Here is a 15922-nt window from a genome sequence, read left to right as displayed (position 1 = left end):
GTCACTCTGTGCCACATGTCATTCTTAATGTGGGCACTGACTTGTTGTAGCGTGTTGTCCATTAATGTCTCTGTTTTTATCTCTTCCAGCGTCGTGTGGCGAACAGAGATATGAAGTTAACATATTCCTCTGCAACTTTCGAGGCTCTTCTGTTCATGGATGTTTGTATTGGGATCAGATGGCGTGACATGTAGTCTGCTGGATTGTCCGCTCCCTTTTTGTAGATGATTCGAAAGTCATAGGGCTGGAGCCTGAGTCCCCATATCTTTATCCGGGCAGGTGGCTTGGACCTTGGGTTGTTCCAAATCATTTCTAGCGGCTTGTGATCAGTCACTAGGGTAAATGGATGTCCGTAGAGATATAGATGGAAATGCTCACAACTCCAGACAATCGCTAGACCTTCTCGTTCTGTCTGTGAGTATCTCCTCTCAACGTCAGTGAGCGCGCGGCTGGCATACGCTATGACGCATTTCTCTCCCTCTTTTCCTTGAGAGAATTGCACCCAGACCAAACGGGCTGGCGTCCACGACCAGTTCAGTGTCCTTTTTCGGGTCAAAGTATGACATGGTGGTGTTGCTTGTGAGACTCTCCTTGAGAGTTTGCAGTGCTTTTGACTGTTCTTCACCCCAGCGCCAGGGCACTTCCTTCTTTGTTAGCTCTCTGAGGGGTGCAGTGATGGTAGAGAAATCCTGTATAAATCTTGAACAGTAATTTGCCATTCCAAGGAGGCTCCTGATCTCCGCAGGGTCCTTGGGGTCAGCGGCCTGATGTATCGCTGTCACTTTCCGGGGGTCTGCTGAGATGCCGTCTGCGGAAAAAATTAAACCAAAGAACTCTAGTCGTTCTTTGTTGTACTCACACTTATCACGGTTGAGTGTGAGACCACATTCCTTCAGTCTGGTGAACACTGCTGTCAGAGCGTCGTCATGGGCCTTCTGGGTTGCACCATATATTATGATGTCATCGCTGAGATTTTTTACACCAGGGATGCCATGCAGGGATTGACATATGGCGTTCTGAAAAACCTCAGCAGCAGATGATATACCAAAACTCAGTCTCTTGTATCTTCTCAGACCCAGGTGTGTGGTGAAGGTAGTGATATACCGACTGTCAGGATGTAGCTCTAGCTGATGGTATCCTTTGTTGAGGTCCAGTTTTGAGAAGAATCTCACACCGTTGAGCTCATGGATCACGTCGTCCATTGTAGGTGTGAGATGACGTTCTCTCTGTACGGCCACGTTTGCTTGCCGCATGTCGACACAAATCCTGACCTTATCAGGATCCTTAGGCTTCGGAGGGGTCACAATGGGCGACACCCAGGGCGTTGGTCCGGTCACCCATTCGATGATGTCGTCATCCTCCAGCCTTTTTTATTCTTCCTCAACCTTCTGTCGAACGTGAAAAGGCACTCTCCTGTGTGGTTGACACGTTGGCTGTATGTCAGGGTTTATGTGTAACTTCACCTGAAAATCCTTTAGTTTTCCAATGCCAGTGAACAGCTCTGGGTAGCTGTCAATCAGTTCATCTGCCACGCTGCGGGTGGCGAGGTTGACACTGTTAATTATTTTAATAAGCCCAAGCTTACTAGCTGTGTCATAACTCAGGAGCGAATGTCCATTTCCTTTCAGCACGTAGAATGTTCCCTCTGTGTTTCTGTCCTTCGCCTGGACACTGCACTCGAAAACACCGGTGATGGGCAGAGCGTTGTCTGACCCATAAGAGAAGATCTTAGTCTTTGCTGCTCGCATCGCTGGTTTTGGCTCGAGCGTGTTCAACACGGTTTCACTTATTATGTTAACCGAAGCTCCAGAGTCAATCAGTACTTGCACTTTAATGTCATTGAGCCTGACATGCATTCGAGGGTGTTTAGTGCAGGCTTCGCCATTCACAGCAAACACATATTGGTCATCTTCACTGCTGGACGAATCTCCGTGTGCGCTGTGTGCACTGTGTGCGCAGCAAGATGTAGTGACTTGATTCACTTTTCGTGTGTGTTTCCATCTTCCATATGTGGTGTCTTTATCCTCACTTCGACCTGATTTATTCTCTTGACTTTGTGCTGATTTATTTATATTCATACGACATACCTTGGCATAGTGATTTATTTTTCCACACATGTTGCACTCTTTTCCTTTGGCTGGGCAATCTCCATTATGAGGATATCTTCCTCCACAATTCATGCATTCTTTGCTGTTGTTCCTATTTCCCTTGTAATCAGCTGACTGAGGCCTTTGCCTGTGTTCCAGCGCGTTGACAGCAGCGGTTGTTCCTTGCTCAATGCCCACAGCCTGCTGTTCTGATAACTCCAGTGTTCTCCCAAATTTCAACAAAGCTTCTAATGTCATTTTGGGTTCTCTCATCGCCCTCCTGCCGACTCTCGAGGAACTGCAGCTTTGAATGAGCTGTGCTTTGATCTCGCCGTCTGTGTCGGCAAATTCACAGTCTTTGGCGAGCATAAGTGTGATAAGTATCCAGATTTTCACCAGCCTGCTGCATAGCTTTTCTGAACTTATAAACAAGGAACTGCGTGTTTTTCTTTGGGGAGAAATATCCATTTAGCTTCGTCTTTGTGACATTATAATCATCATCAATCCCGGCGAGAGTGTCATATATGTCATGCACTCATTCTCCAGCTAAATGCAACAGTAAAGCCCTTTTCCTGCCATCATTCACAATGTTCATTGCTACTAGGAAATTGTCATATCTCTGAATCCACTTACTCATCTCGTTCCCAATGAACTCGGGTCTGTCTCCGTGTCGAACGGCAGAATAGCTGCTTGGCTTCCCATTAGGATGGAGTTCATCTCTTCTTCTTGCATCCAGCACTGTGTTAACGTTAGCTAGCGTTAGCTTTGTTTAGCTAAGCACGCACGTCGGACCGGCAAACTTCGTGGTTTTTTCTTCTTTCTTCCAGAAAGTTCGACAAGTCCTTCACATAGCGTATAGCCTATGTGTCCAGTTATATCCTCGTCGCCACTGTAATGTTTGTGGTGCACAATAATGAGGAGATGGTGGTTTTCTATCAGAGCGTTTAATGGGTGTAGTTCTAGGTTACATTACATACTGCAATTGCCAACCGGCAAACTCTCTAGCCACCTAGGCTACTGCCAGTGACGTGATGACGTCACTCCGTAGTACAGTAGTTTGGATTACTACACTACCCACCTTCAAAACCGCTCTCAAAGAGCACCTACGGGAGGCTGCAATTCGAAACTGGCCCCCGTAAATGTCCAAACCCCCCCTCCCTATGCTTGCACCTTGCACCTGTTACTGTGAGGTTAGCTAACCTAGAGGCTAGCTAACCTGTTACTGTGATGGGGTCATCCCTATGTTCCGCGGGTCCTATGTTCCCCGGGTCCTATGTTCCCCGATTGATTGATTGATTGATTGATTGACATTTTTCTATTTCTATTATTTTTCTATTATTTTATTAATTATTAATGTCCGCCTTGTTTCGAACTGGTTAAACTTAGGCCCTCTTTCGAAGTTGGTTAGGTTAGAGTTTGGAATCAGAGCTGGTGGTCTGACTATCTATCGCTACCGGGGAACATAGGACCCGGGGAACATAGGGCCCGGGGAACATAGACATGCTCCCACTGTGAGGTTAGCTAACCTGTTACTGTGAGGCTAGCTAACCTGTTACTGTGAGATTAGTTAACCTGTTACTGTGAGGCTAGCTAACCTGTTACTGTGAGGTTAGCTAACCTGTTACTGTGAGGCTAGCTAACCTATTACTGTGAGGTTATCTAACCTGTTACTGTGCGGCTAGCTAACCTGTTACTGTGAGGCTAGCTAACCTGTTACTGTGAGATTAGCTAACCTGTTACTGTGAGGCTAGCTAGGGTGACCATATTTTGATTTCCAAAAAAGAGGACATGCTGGCCCCAGCCTCGAGATACTTAATGATACTTTGCACAATCGAAGCGGGCATGGCCAGTTGGCCACCTTCATTTCACTATGTCTTGTGTATGTACTGTACTGTATGTGATGAATAAACCTCTTGAATCTCTACTCAAAGTTTACTCAAAGATGCCTTTATTGTTTTAACCTCTTAACATGCACCCAGAAAAGCGGTAATTTTATTTTTACTTGAACTTGAGGACTGCATACTTTTTTTGCAAAGCTTATCTTTATACGTTATGCGTATAGCACATGCATAAGCCTAGTCTCTTTTGAAAGATAACATTCTGAAGTTACTAATGCAAAAAAGGAAAATCACTTTTAGTGCTAATGAAATAGAGTAGCATATAGGTCTGAACTTGAGTTGAACGTGAACTTGTGTACTCACATTTTTCTGCAGTGGTTGCAATATCCCAAATTTAACCACATAACATGCGCCCAGAAAAGTGGCAATTTTTTTACTTGAACTTGAGGACTGCATACTTTTTTTGCAAAGCTTATCTTTATACTTTATGCTTATAGCACATGCATAAGCCTGGTCTCTTTTGAAAGATAGCATTCTGAAGTTTCGTACACAATAAAGAAAAATCACTTTTAGTGCTAATGAGTAACATAGGGCTGAACATGAGTTGAGCTTGAACTTGTGTACTCACATTTTTGTGTAGTAGTTGCAATATTCCAATATAATATATATATATTTTTTGTATAAGCTGGAAAACACCGCAAATCCATAGCCTGAAGTCTTATCCAAATGTTATAAAAATCCATTCAGAAATGAGTCTTATAGACTAGAGACATCCGGGTAAACTGTGTGCCAAGAAAAAAGGTCTCCATCTCTCTATTTCCTCATCCAAGTAAATTAATTCTGAATTTTTATCACTTGATCCTGTCTTCGCTTGTCAATTTTCACCTAGATCCCTGATTCGCACACCCCCACGTCGGATATCACTGGAAAGCTATACACTCATTGTTGGCTACAAGTTACAACGCTGACCAATCATTTTCGCAATCGGCGGATGATGGAGCCTCGGGAGTCCGGGGTGCCTGAATGCCATCTACAACAGAACTGCGTTTCCGTGTCTGTGATTGGCCAGGTCATTTCTGGTCATGTGACATGTGCGCCCAATCGTGGGACCGCAAGTTTCTACACTGGTTAAGCTTAGGCGCTCGTTCGAAGTTGGTTAAGGTTAGAGTTTGTCTTAGAGCATGGCGATAGAACGCCTGCCCTGATTCCGACGGTTAAGCTTAGGCACTCTTTCGAAGTTGGTTAAGGTTAGAGTTTGTCTTAGAGCATGGCAATAGAACGCCAGGTAGTTTGCAGGTTGTTAGACCCGGAAATAGGCGCAGAACTTGCTGTCCCACGATTGGCGCACATGTCACATGACCTGGCCAATCAGAGCGCAAAACTCGAACGCGGAAACACAGTTCCGTCGTAGAAGGCATACACGCATCCGGGGGGAGATAATCTGGCGCGCCGCTAAAAAGTTGCACGCCTGACATATCGGCATGTAACTCGAGAACCGAGGCACGGATTTTGGCGAATGACATGGCCTTCGAACGGCAACAAATAGTGCTTTAATTCGGCAATTTATATGTTCGGCGAAAAATGCAGTCCCGAGCCTTCAGATGCTCGCAAAAGGCTGTGAAACTGAAACTGAAACTGAAAAACAATGAAACCCGGACATTTGCATGAATTTATAATTGCGGCATTATGTAGCCGTAATCCCCGATGTTTTTCATTTGACGCTTAGCTCAACTGGTATGCCGCCGTGCTGTGGAGCCTGCGGTGCGGTTGGTCACAAGTTCAAATCACTTAATTTTTTTTTTTTTTTTTTTTTTTTTACGCTATAAACGTGCATTCTTCCGCTGGTTAAGTTTAGGCATTCTTTCGGAGTTGGTTAAGGTTAGGGTTAAGTTAAGGTTAGGCATTATTTCGGAGTTGGTTAAGGTTAGGGTTAAGTTAAGGTTAGAGAGGGTTAAGGTTAGGCATTCTTTCGGAGTTGGTTAAGGTTAGGGTTAAGTTAAGGTTAGGCATTATTTCGGAGTTGGTTAAGGTTAGGGTTAAGTTAAGGTTAGGGAGGGTTAAGGTTAGGCATTATTTCGGAGTTGGTTAAGGTTAGGGTTTGTCACAGAGAATGCCTGTCTGTCTTTCTTGACGTGGAGGATGCAGCCTATTTCCGCACTGCCGCTCTCTCGCGCTGCCGCGGTCACACTCTTCCGCTGGGAATAAGCTACACGCGTTACTGTGAGGTTAGCTAACCTGTTACCGTGAGGCTAGCTAACCTGTTACGGGATCATCCCTATGTTCCCCGGGTCCTATGTTCCCCGATTGATTGATTAATTGATTGAACATTTTATTAATTTTTATTATTTTATTCATTATTAATGTCCGCCTTGTTTCGAACTGGTTAAGCTTAGGCCCTCAGTTCGAAGTTGGTTAAGGTTAGAGTTTGGAATCAGGGCTGGTGGTCAAAAATGTTCAATCAATCAATCGGGGAACATAGGACCCGGGGAACATAGACATGCTCCCCCTGTTACTGTTAGATTAGCTAACCTGTTACTGTGAGGCTAGCTAATAGTTACTGTGAGGTTGAACTTACATCTCTCTTTGTCTTTTGGACAGCCCTTCTGGCCAGCACACCTCTGGTATATGCCTGCAGGAGAACCACGGCGCTCCTCTTGCGCTTCCACTCCCTCCTGGTAAGGAAGGCCCGGGACAGGGCCTGCAGCGCCACGATCGCCGCACGCTGGTTCTCGTACTCGTGCTTGAGCTGGCGAGAGCGGACCGTTGCTTGCAGCCGAGCGAAGCCCAGTTGGACCTAAAGGAAAATCAATCCAATGATTATTCCAAGTTCATCACTCACAGTTTCTCACCGTCGAGTTGAGATAACACAGGAGGTGTTGTCCTTAAAATCTCACACACATCCCAAAAACTGTGTTGCACACATTAATTTAGTTTGACAGTTATTGAGAGTAAATGAGTTTGAATATGGCACTAGTGATGTCATCGGGGATATCGATTCCTTGTGTTGTGTTAATTACAGCTCAATGTAATGATTGCTATAATTAACACAACACAGATCACTGTCAAACTAAATGAATGTGTGCAAAACTGTAGATTTTTTTGGTGAAGTGCCCCTTTAACCCAATGCAACATATTGTTGCTACACGTGTCCCGTCTGTGTTTAGTCAAGGACAGTGCGTCCTGTGTCATTTCAATGCATCCTTGTTGAGATATGAGAAGGACACAGCATTAAACCCACCACTCTGTAGAGCTTTCTGCCCCGGTGGCCCCGCCAGTGTTTCTGAATGACCAGAGCCGCAGCCTTCTTCCTCAGGAAAGCTCTCCTGTAAAGAGACAAGATGACACACGTTGTCCACTTCAACCCGACGTGTCACATTATGAACAAGCAGCCGTGATAATAACAATACTACAAATAATAACAATAATCGTTATTTGTATAGCACCTTTCATACAAGAATTGCAGCCCAAAGTGCTTCACAGCAGTGATGTACTGTAGACACAAAATAGACATAACTGAATCAAACCGCACTTTTTTACTCTGTCTATTCTATTTTTATAATTTCTATTACTGAATGAAACAGAGAGGCCTATTGGGATGCTAGATCCTAATGTGAAACACTGTGATTTACCTTACCTTGCTACCTCTCTATCTTTTTTATGCTAGCTTATGCCTGTATTTTTTAATGTTGTGAAGCACTTTGAACTGCAACTTCTGTATGAAAAGTGCTATACAAATGAAGTTTATTATTATTATTATTATTATAAAATGTGCAGAGAATTTATAGTAAAACCTCCCGGAAAATGTTAAAGGGGACATGTCTTGCTATTCCTTTCACTATTTGGGCAACTCTACACAATTCCTGTGAGTCTATGGAACACATCTGTAAAAGAATAATTCAAAAAAAATCATTGTTTTGTATTTCTAATCAAGTATTCTAAAGCAGCATTTTTCCACTTCAAGATTTCAAGCTGTTTTGGGCTGGGCTCCGCCCATAAGCGCTTTGAGTGACAGTCACCCACAGTCTGCACTGGTAGACAGAGAAGATATAGAGAGATTGAGGGGGATACTGTGGTGTCTCCATTAGGCCTGTAGGCGGAGCTCTAACCTAGAGCATGGGTTACACCGGGGTGATGTGCCCCGGCGTGACACACCAGTTGGAGTGAAGGACTGAGCAAGTTAGCTCTAGGCATGAACGTGAATAAATACAGATGCTGGTACTAAAGTGTCCATTACTTCTTCTTACTACGACATAACATATTGGCGACGACGATGTCGATGTTGAACCTAAGCCAACCGGCACCTTTTCTTCAAAACGGCGGAGAGCCAGCCATTCCATTCACGGCATGGATCCGCTCGTTCGAAAATTACCTACTAGCCATGTCCGAGAAGGAGCTACCTGACGCGCGCAAGCGTGCCCTGCTCGTCCATTGTTTGGGAGTGGAAGGACAAAGACTTTTCTATACAATGACGGTGGCAGATGATAAGTACGCCACAGCTTTATCAGTTATTAGAAAGTTCTTTACACGGAAAGTTAATGTAGTGGCGGAGCGCTACCGTTTTCGTCAACGTAGCCAACGCAATGGCGAGAGCACGGACCAGTACGTTGCCTCCCTGAAGGAGCTAGCTACAACTTGTGAGTTCGGGGGGATGGAAGAGGAAATGATCCGGGACCAGCTGGTCGAAAAGACCAACTCAGCACGCATCAGGGAGCGATTACTACTGGAAGTTCCACTGACACTGACCAAGGCTGTAATGATCGCTGCTCAGATTGAAACCGCGTTGTCGGAGGCAAAAGCCATGCTTCAGGGACAGCCGGAGAGCACGGTGGAGGCGGTCCAGTTTTCACGCTCGCGACAGTACAAGTCACAGCGGGGTAATTTCAATGCGTCACCGCAACCCTTGCCTACACAATCTATGCAGGGTAAGACATGTTACAGATGTGGCTCTCCTCAACACATCGCCAGCTTTGATGGATGCCCTACTAGGGATGCACTGTGCAACATGTGTAAAAAGAAGGGACATTTTTCAAAAGTGTGTCGGGGCTCTAACAGAGTGGGTGAGGTAACCGAGTCTGAGATTGTACCTGAAGTGACTGTATTGTGCATGGTAGATGGTGCACGTTCGGTTGAAAAGATAGTGTGTACAGTGCAGGTTAGCACAGATGAACGAGACGGTCAGGACATTGAGCTCATGCTAGATACAGGTTCAGCTGTGTCTATTTTGCCCAGAGCGAGTTACATGCAATTATTCCCTAATGCATCTCTTACAACACCAAAGCTAAGTCTAGTCAGCTACGGAGGTAATGCAATCCCCGTTCATGGATGCTTGAAGGCTAGTGTAGCTTTTGGTGACCGCTGCACTGACGCAGAAATTTACATTGTGCAGAATGGGTCTCCAGTGTTAGGGAGGGACCTGTTTACTGCGTTACAGATGCAGATACTAGACGGCAAGGTCACGTCAGCTCAGTACAACCAGACAAATTCAGTTGCGACCAGTGTTGAGAAAAATACACTTGGGTGTGCAAAGGCATTCACACATAAGGTGAAAATACGTCCAGAAGTCAGACCGGTACAACAACGACTACGTAGATTGCCATTCTCAGTTAGAGCAGCTGTATCCCAGGAGATAAAGAGACTGGTAGAGCAGGACATAATCGAGCCTGTAGAGGCATCTGAATGGATCTCACCCATAGTCGTTACTACAAAGAAAAACGCAGAATTACGCCTCTGTGTGGACCTGAGGGAGCCAAATAAGGCAGTAGTCATATATGGGTTTCCACTACCCCACATGGAGGAACTGTTTACAGAATTGAGGGGCGCGACACTGTTTTCGACATTAGACCTCCAGAGTGCTTACCACCAGGTTACACTACACGAGGACAGCCGTAGCTTGACGACATTCATTACTCATGATGGACTGTTTCGCTTTAAGAGAGTGCCGTACGGACTGGCATCGGCACCCAGCTGTTTCCAACGGATGATGTCAATAATCCTCAAAGGGCTGTCGGGGGTCCAGTGCTATCTCGATGACATCATTGTCACTGGTACATCAGTGGAGGAGCACGACAGGAACCTGACGGCGGTGCTGCGACGCATAGACGACGAGGGGCTCAAGCTCAACTACTCCAAGTGTCACGTCAGGAAAACGGAGCTGACTTTCCTGGGGCACACAGTGTCAGCAAAAGGACTACAACCTGATGCATCTCACGCTGCTGCTGTGTCTGAGCTGCCCCCACCTACAGATCTCATCAGGCTGAGGTCATTCCTGGGGCTCACAGGGTGGTATGCAAAATTCATCCCAGACTACACCGTTGTCGTGGAGCCGCTGCGAGCGCTGCTTCAAGGGTCAGCAACATTCGACTGGACTCCTGAGGCTCAGCAGAGTTTTGAGGCAGTTAAAGGACTCATAGTTGATAGCCCTGCACTCTCACTCTTTGACCCTGAGCTGCCCACGGTCGTCACTACAGACGCATCGGACTATGGTCTGGCCGCCGTCCTCACCCAGATGCATCTGGACGCCTCAGAAAGGACTGTGGCGTTCGCCTCCCGCACGCTGTCCCAGGCAGAGAGGAAATATTCTACTGTGGAAAAAGAGGCGCTGGGCTGTGTGTGGGCAACGGAAAGGTGGAGGACATACCTGTGGGGAAGACACTTCACACTACGGACAGACCACAGTCCCCTGACCACACTGCTCTCTTCAAAAGGTCAAGGTAGAGCGGGCATGCGCGTGGCCAGGTGGTCCGCTAGGCTAATGTCATTCTGCTATGACATTCAGTACAAGCCCGGCAGAGAAAACGTTACTGCGGACTGCCTGTCCCGTCTCCCACTGCCCGGCTCAGAACCTAGCCAGGAGGAGGACGCGGAAGTGGTAGCCTTGGTCTCTGATTTCTCAGCTATCACGGCGGCGGAGTTCAAAGCGGCATGCACTGCCTGCCCGGTGCAACTGAAACTACGTGAGATACTCACCTCCAGATGGCCTAAATCCGAAAAGGATCTAGACCCGGACCTACGGAGGTTCTTCAAACTACAGAACGAACTCTCTCTACACGAGGACTGTGTCGTGCGAGGCCCATATAGACTGCTCGTCCCAGAGAGTCTACAGCCCAAACTGATCTCCCTGGCTCACGACACTCACCAGGGAATCGTGAGGACAAAACAGAGACTCAGAGAAGTATACTGGTGGCCTGGCATGGATGCCCAGGTTGAGTCGGCTATCAAAGCATGCAACACATGCCAGTCACATGACAAGTCGGCAGTCACACGCACCTCTCCACTGCAGCCTGTGCCCTATCCTACTGGGGCTTGGGAGAAACTGGCAATTGACGTGGTGGGGCCCTTTGATAGAGCGCCCCTGGACTGTCGCTTTGCACTCACACTGATAGACTACTACAGTAAGTGGCCTGAGATAGCTTTTGTGCCACAGGTTACATCACGGACTGTGACAATATTCCTATCTACAGTTTTCAGCAGAGAGGGCAATCCGAAAGAGCTCGTCTCTGACAACGGCTCTCAGTTTGTGTCTCGGGAGTTTGAGGCATTTCTCCAAGACAGGGGCATAGTGCACAGGAAGTCATCTGTGTATTATCCTCGGGCAAATGGGGAAATAGAACGCTTTAACCGCAGTTTGAAAGACAGTTTGCAGACGGCCTCGCTGGAAGGAAAGCAATGGAAGGAGTTTACAACAGACTTCTTACAGGCCTACCGGTCTACTCCTCACTCTGCGACACAGCACTCACCAGCAGAACTGTTGCATGGTAAGCCTATGCGCACCAAACTCCATGTGGCTGGATTTCAGATTCCACAAGCCACACCACACTCGTCGGAGGACATAGCCGCCAGAGTGGCAGTGCAACAGGACAGAAGCAAGGCATACACGGTTCAAAGGCGAGGTGCGAAGAGTGTGTCATTCCCCTGTGGCTCATACGTTCGGGTTAAGAAACCTGGCATTCTTCCTAAGACTCAGTGCAAGTTCTCCAAGCCACTCAAGGTGGTGGGACAGAAAGGGCCGCACACCTACATGCTGGCTGATGGACGCTGTTGGAATGCGTCCCATCTGGCACCGGTCTCTCTTTGGAGAGGAGAGGGGGACGGCGAGGGGTCGCCTTTGGACGGTGACATTACAACAGTGCCACCTTCTGACACACACACAGAACCTGTAAGACAGGCCAGGTCGAGACGAGCACCTGTGTGGACTCAGGACTTTGTGATGAGCCACTGAGAAAAGTGTTATGTAATATTGATATTAGTAATGCTGAAAGGTGAAAGAGTTAACAGTTCTGGTTAATTATAATTGTGGCAGAGTTGAATGCTAGTAATGCATAGAATTGAAATATGTATACAAATGTTTATTCTGTTTTTCATAGGCAGGAATAAGAACAGTAGAGTAAAGGTTCTTTTTACTGTTTAGCTTTAATGGACTCTATCTTAGTTATAACTTAAGAAAGGTAAGAGTAGTCTACACACTTTGAAATGTTCTTTACTGTTTAGCCTTAAAGGATTCTAAGTTACTGTTATAACCAGCCATGTAAGTATTGTCTTATTGAGAAGGATATGTGGTGTCTCCATTAGGCCTGTAGGCGGAGCTCTAACCTAGAGCATGGGTTACACCGGGGTGATGTGCCCCGGCGTGACACACCAGTTGGAGTGAAGGACTGAGCAAGTTAGCTCTAGGCATGAACGTGAATAAATACAGATGCTGGTACTAAAGTGTCCATTACTTCTTCTTACTACGACATAACATATACTAATTAATTTCACCGCGTGGGGCATAATCCCACGGGACAATGCATTGGTAACTTGTTTCAAATGACAATATATACCCCTGTGAATATTATTGCACGGATCGGAATACGGGCGCGCACGTGGGAGTCAAAGATATTTTGACAGTGATATGCGAGTGGAGAAGCTCCATCCCCGCGTGCTCGGTCAGGAGGTTGTGTGTGAGTGTGTGTGTGTGTGTTTCCCCGCGAGAATCTCCTGTCCCTCTCTCTCTCGCTCGCTCGTTCTCTGCCTCTCTCTGTCGGCACCCGCTTGAGGAAGTGTCTGTATTTCCACTCGCTCTGTTGTTGAGCGAATGGTTGCGCTACAACCATAGAGGGGGCGTTACTGCAGATCAGCTCCTTGCTACGTAGGATAGCGAGTCAAATCAGAATAGCTTAGTTCACTGGGGGAGGATATTGTCTCAACTGAATTGGAGCAATCCGCCAAAATGAGAATTAGAGACACAGAGTCACAGACCCCATTGATACAAACCCCCATTGCTAGGAAACAATACTAAACACTGGAAAAGGCCATTTATAAGACACAGGACCTTTAATAGATTTCTGTCATTAGAATCTATAAAAAAAAATAAGAAGATTGTAATAGATTTCTTATTGATTATGATAGATTTCTGACATTAAACATACAATGACATAGAAATGTCTGCACATTGTGTCTGCCACTTCTGGTCCTGACACACCAGCCCTACCTGAACTTGTAGCCACGCAGGACTCTCTGGATCAACAGCGCTCTCACGTTAAGCTCCTTCATTCGCTCCAGTTCCAGCATGGTGTCGTGGAAGTCCTGACAAACAGACAGAGATATACAGTAACAGTAGTAAGCATCTTATACGTTTGGACGAGACAAAAACATATTTTGACCAGTAACAAAAAGCGTGTGCAAGTTGTGGTGGAACTGAACTTGTCAATTATGTCGTAGACGGATCTTCATGATTAATGTAGGTTTAATAGTGAAAACATATTATACAAAGTACTATGGCTGCGGTTACACTATCGCCAGTTTTCATTTTGTTTTCAGGGTCAGTTTCGCTTTTCAGAACGCACCGTAATGGCAGGCAAGTTAGACATTGTTTTTGCCTCCTGAGCACAGTGATGTATATACATGTAGTACAATGCCATGGCAGTAGGTGGCGATGTAGTTCAAACATGAAGGCAATTTTCAACCAATCAGAAAAGTTGAATGTGCCAATACACTTCCTGCTAAAAATCAACAATCCACCATCTTTAAATGCCTCGCGTGAGCCATTTAACCAACGTAGCATTTATTTTTCAGCAAAGAAAGTGCAAAGCAAAGAAAGTGCAATAAAAGTGCAATAAACAAAACGGATAAATTCACTGTGTTCTGCCTCTCATTTGTTGATGAAACAAAACTAACATCAACACAATTGACCACCAAGAGCGGAGTTTAGTCTCACAAAAAGATCATCGCCGATTTTGTTAGCTTACGTGCTAACGTGATTGGGATATGCCATTATAACAGTATAGCATTGTGGCTAGCAGCTTGGTAACGTTAATGCTAGCAGAATGAATGGATTTAAACTTTATTTAACAGATTGCAGAATGGGTACAATACAATACGGCTCAATACAAACAATTGTTAAGGGAATGCAGACTGTTGTAGCTTGGACTGGGCTCCTTATAACAATAACTTGACAACACATGGTAGCCGCAGCTACTTGGGACAGCTCTGCTGTAAACACTGGAAATAACCGTGCTGGTCTCTACTGCGCATGGGCGTTGAGCAACAACGGCTCCTTATCCGGCTCACGCAGATTACATGGCACCATTGTCGGCGAGTTTTGGCGAGTATCCAAAACGGAAACACCTTTTCAGCGTTGCCAGTAGGACAACGTGTTTTCCTGCTAAAATGGCGTTTCTTTTTAACTTGGACAGCAAACGTAATCATTCAGCAACAAAAACGTTGCTGTATCCCCCAGTGTAACCATGGCCTATAGATTCAATGAGATTGGGCTCAGAGGAGTGCTCTCATTGTGGCCAGCTGGGAGAGGAGAGAGTGTAGAGAGAGAGGGGTGGGGGCCGTAGCCCCTTGTCTCTCACCAACGCGTGACATTTAAGTTATTGTTTGGGGCAACCAAAAGGTTTTCCTTATTCCTCAACTAAGGCTGCGGTTAGACTTTCGTTTCGTTTTCAGATGAGTTTCGCTTTTCCAGGTCGCAACGTAGCAGTAGGCGAGTCACACTTTCGTTTTGTCACCTGAGCACAGTGATGTAGTACACTGCCAAAGCAGTAGGTGGCAGTAGGTGGCGAACATGAAGGCAATTTTCAACCAATCAGAACTTGAATGTGCCAATTCTCCACTTGCACAATCTGAAAGTAGCCACTTCCGGCTGACTTCCGGTTGCCAATGGCACTTCCTGTCCCATCCAAATACATTGGTTTTAGCTACTTTTCTCCCCTTATTTAAACAACTTTGTCGTCACAGAGAGGCAATGAAACGTTTGTATTATTATAGTATAGAATGTATTTAATAAGCAAACGTTTGTCAGCAGGGTTTTTGGGCTGTATTTCATGTAAAAACGTTTACTGTTAGTTTCCTTGCTCAGCCAGCATTAGCTAACAGAAGCTAGTGGTTAAACAGGCCGGATTAGCTTTGAGCTAACTATCTTTCCCGACCCATGTATTCATTCCATTCTAAACATAACGTTAGTTTACAAAACATGACCCGTCTATATAACGTTGAGGAACAAATTATATAGACGGGTAATGTTTTGAACAACTAACGTTACGTTTAGAATGGAATGCATCGGCAAAGATCCGTTAGCTCAAAGCTATTCCGGCCAGTTTATCAACTTCCTGTCATTTAGAAATATGATTTTATAGTGAAAATCATTACCAAAACGTCCGGAAAAACCTCACGGGAGCATTATAGACTGTCATACAAATGTACAAATGCTATAAGGTGGCAAGAAATGCACTATAAACAATACTTTATGCATCGGCAAAGATAGTTAGCTCAAAGCTATTAAGGCTAATGCTGGCTAACAGAGGCTAGCGCAAGAAACGACGCCGCAAAGTATTGTTTATAGTGCATTTCTTGCCACCTTATAGCATTTGTACATTTGTATGACAGTCTATAATGCTCCCGTGAGGTTTTTCCGGACGTTTTGGTAATGATTTTCACTATAAAATCATATTTCTAAATGACAGGAAGTTGATAAACTGGCCGGAATAGCTTTGAGCTAACGGATCTTTGCCG

The 15922-nt window shown here is 45.6% G+C and overlaps 1 protein-coding gene across 1 annotated transcript in view; it reads right to left on the bottom strand.

The window, feature by feature from the left end:
• The window catches only part of myo7ba (myosin VIIBa), a gene marked incomplete at its 5' end in the record, with an annotated part of 103962 nt that overhangs the window by 50571 nt on the left and 37469 nt on the right, over positions 1–15922 (bottom strand). The window contains 3 exons of the mRNA XM_084308396.1: positions 6501–6719; positions 7164–7248; positions 13395–13489. Of these exons, the coding sequence (XP_084164522.1) occupies positions 6501–6719; positions 7164–7248; positions 13395–13489 (399 nt within the window). The remainder of the gene's footprint in view (positions 1–6500; positions 6720–7163; positions 7249–13394; positions 13490–15922) is intronic.

The sequence above is a fragment of the Notolepis coatsorum genome, assembly GCF_963971535.1.
Source record: "Notolepis coatsorum genome assembly, chromosome: 2".
NCBI classification, from domain to species: Eukaryota; Metazoa; Chordata; class Actinopteri; order Aulopiformes; family Paralepididae; genus Notolepis; species Notolepis coatsorum.
The sequence above is the reverse complement of the archived record's forward strand: the minus strand, read 5'-3'. Positions and strand labels throughout refer to the sequence as shown.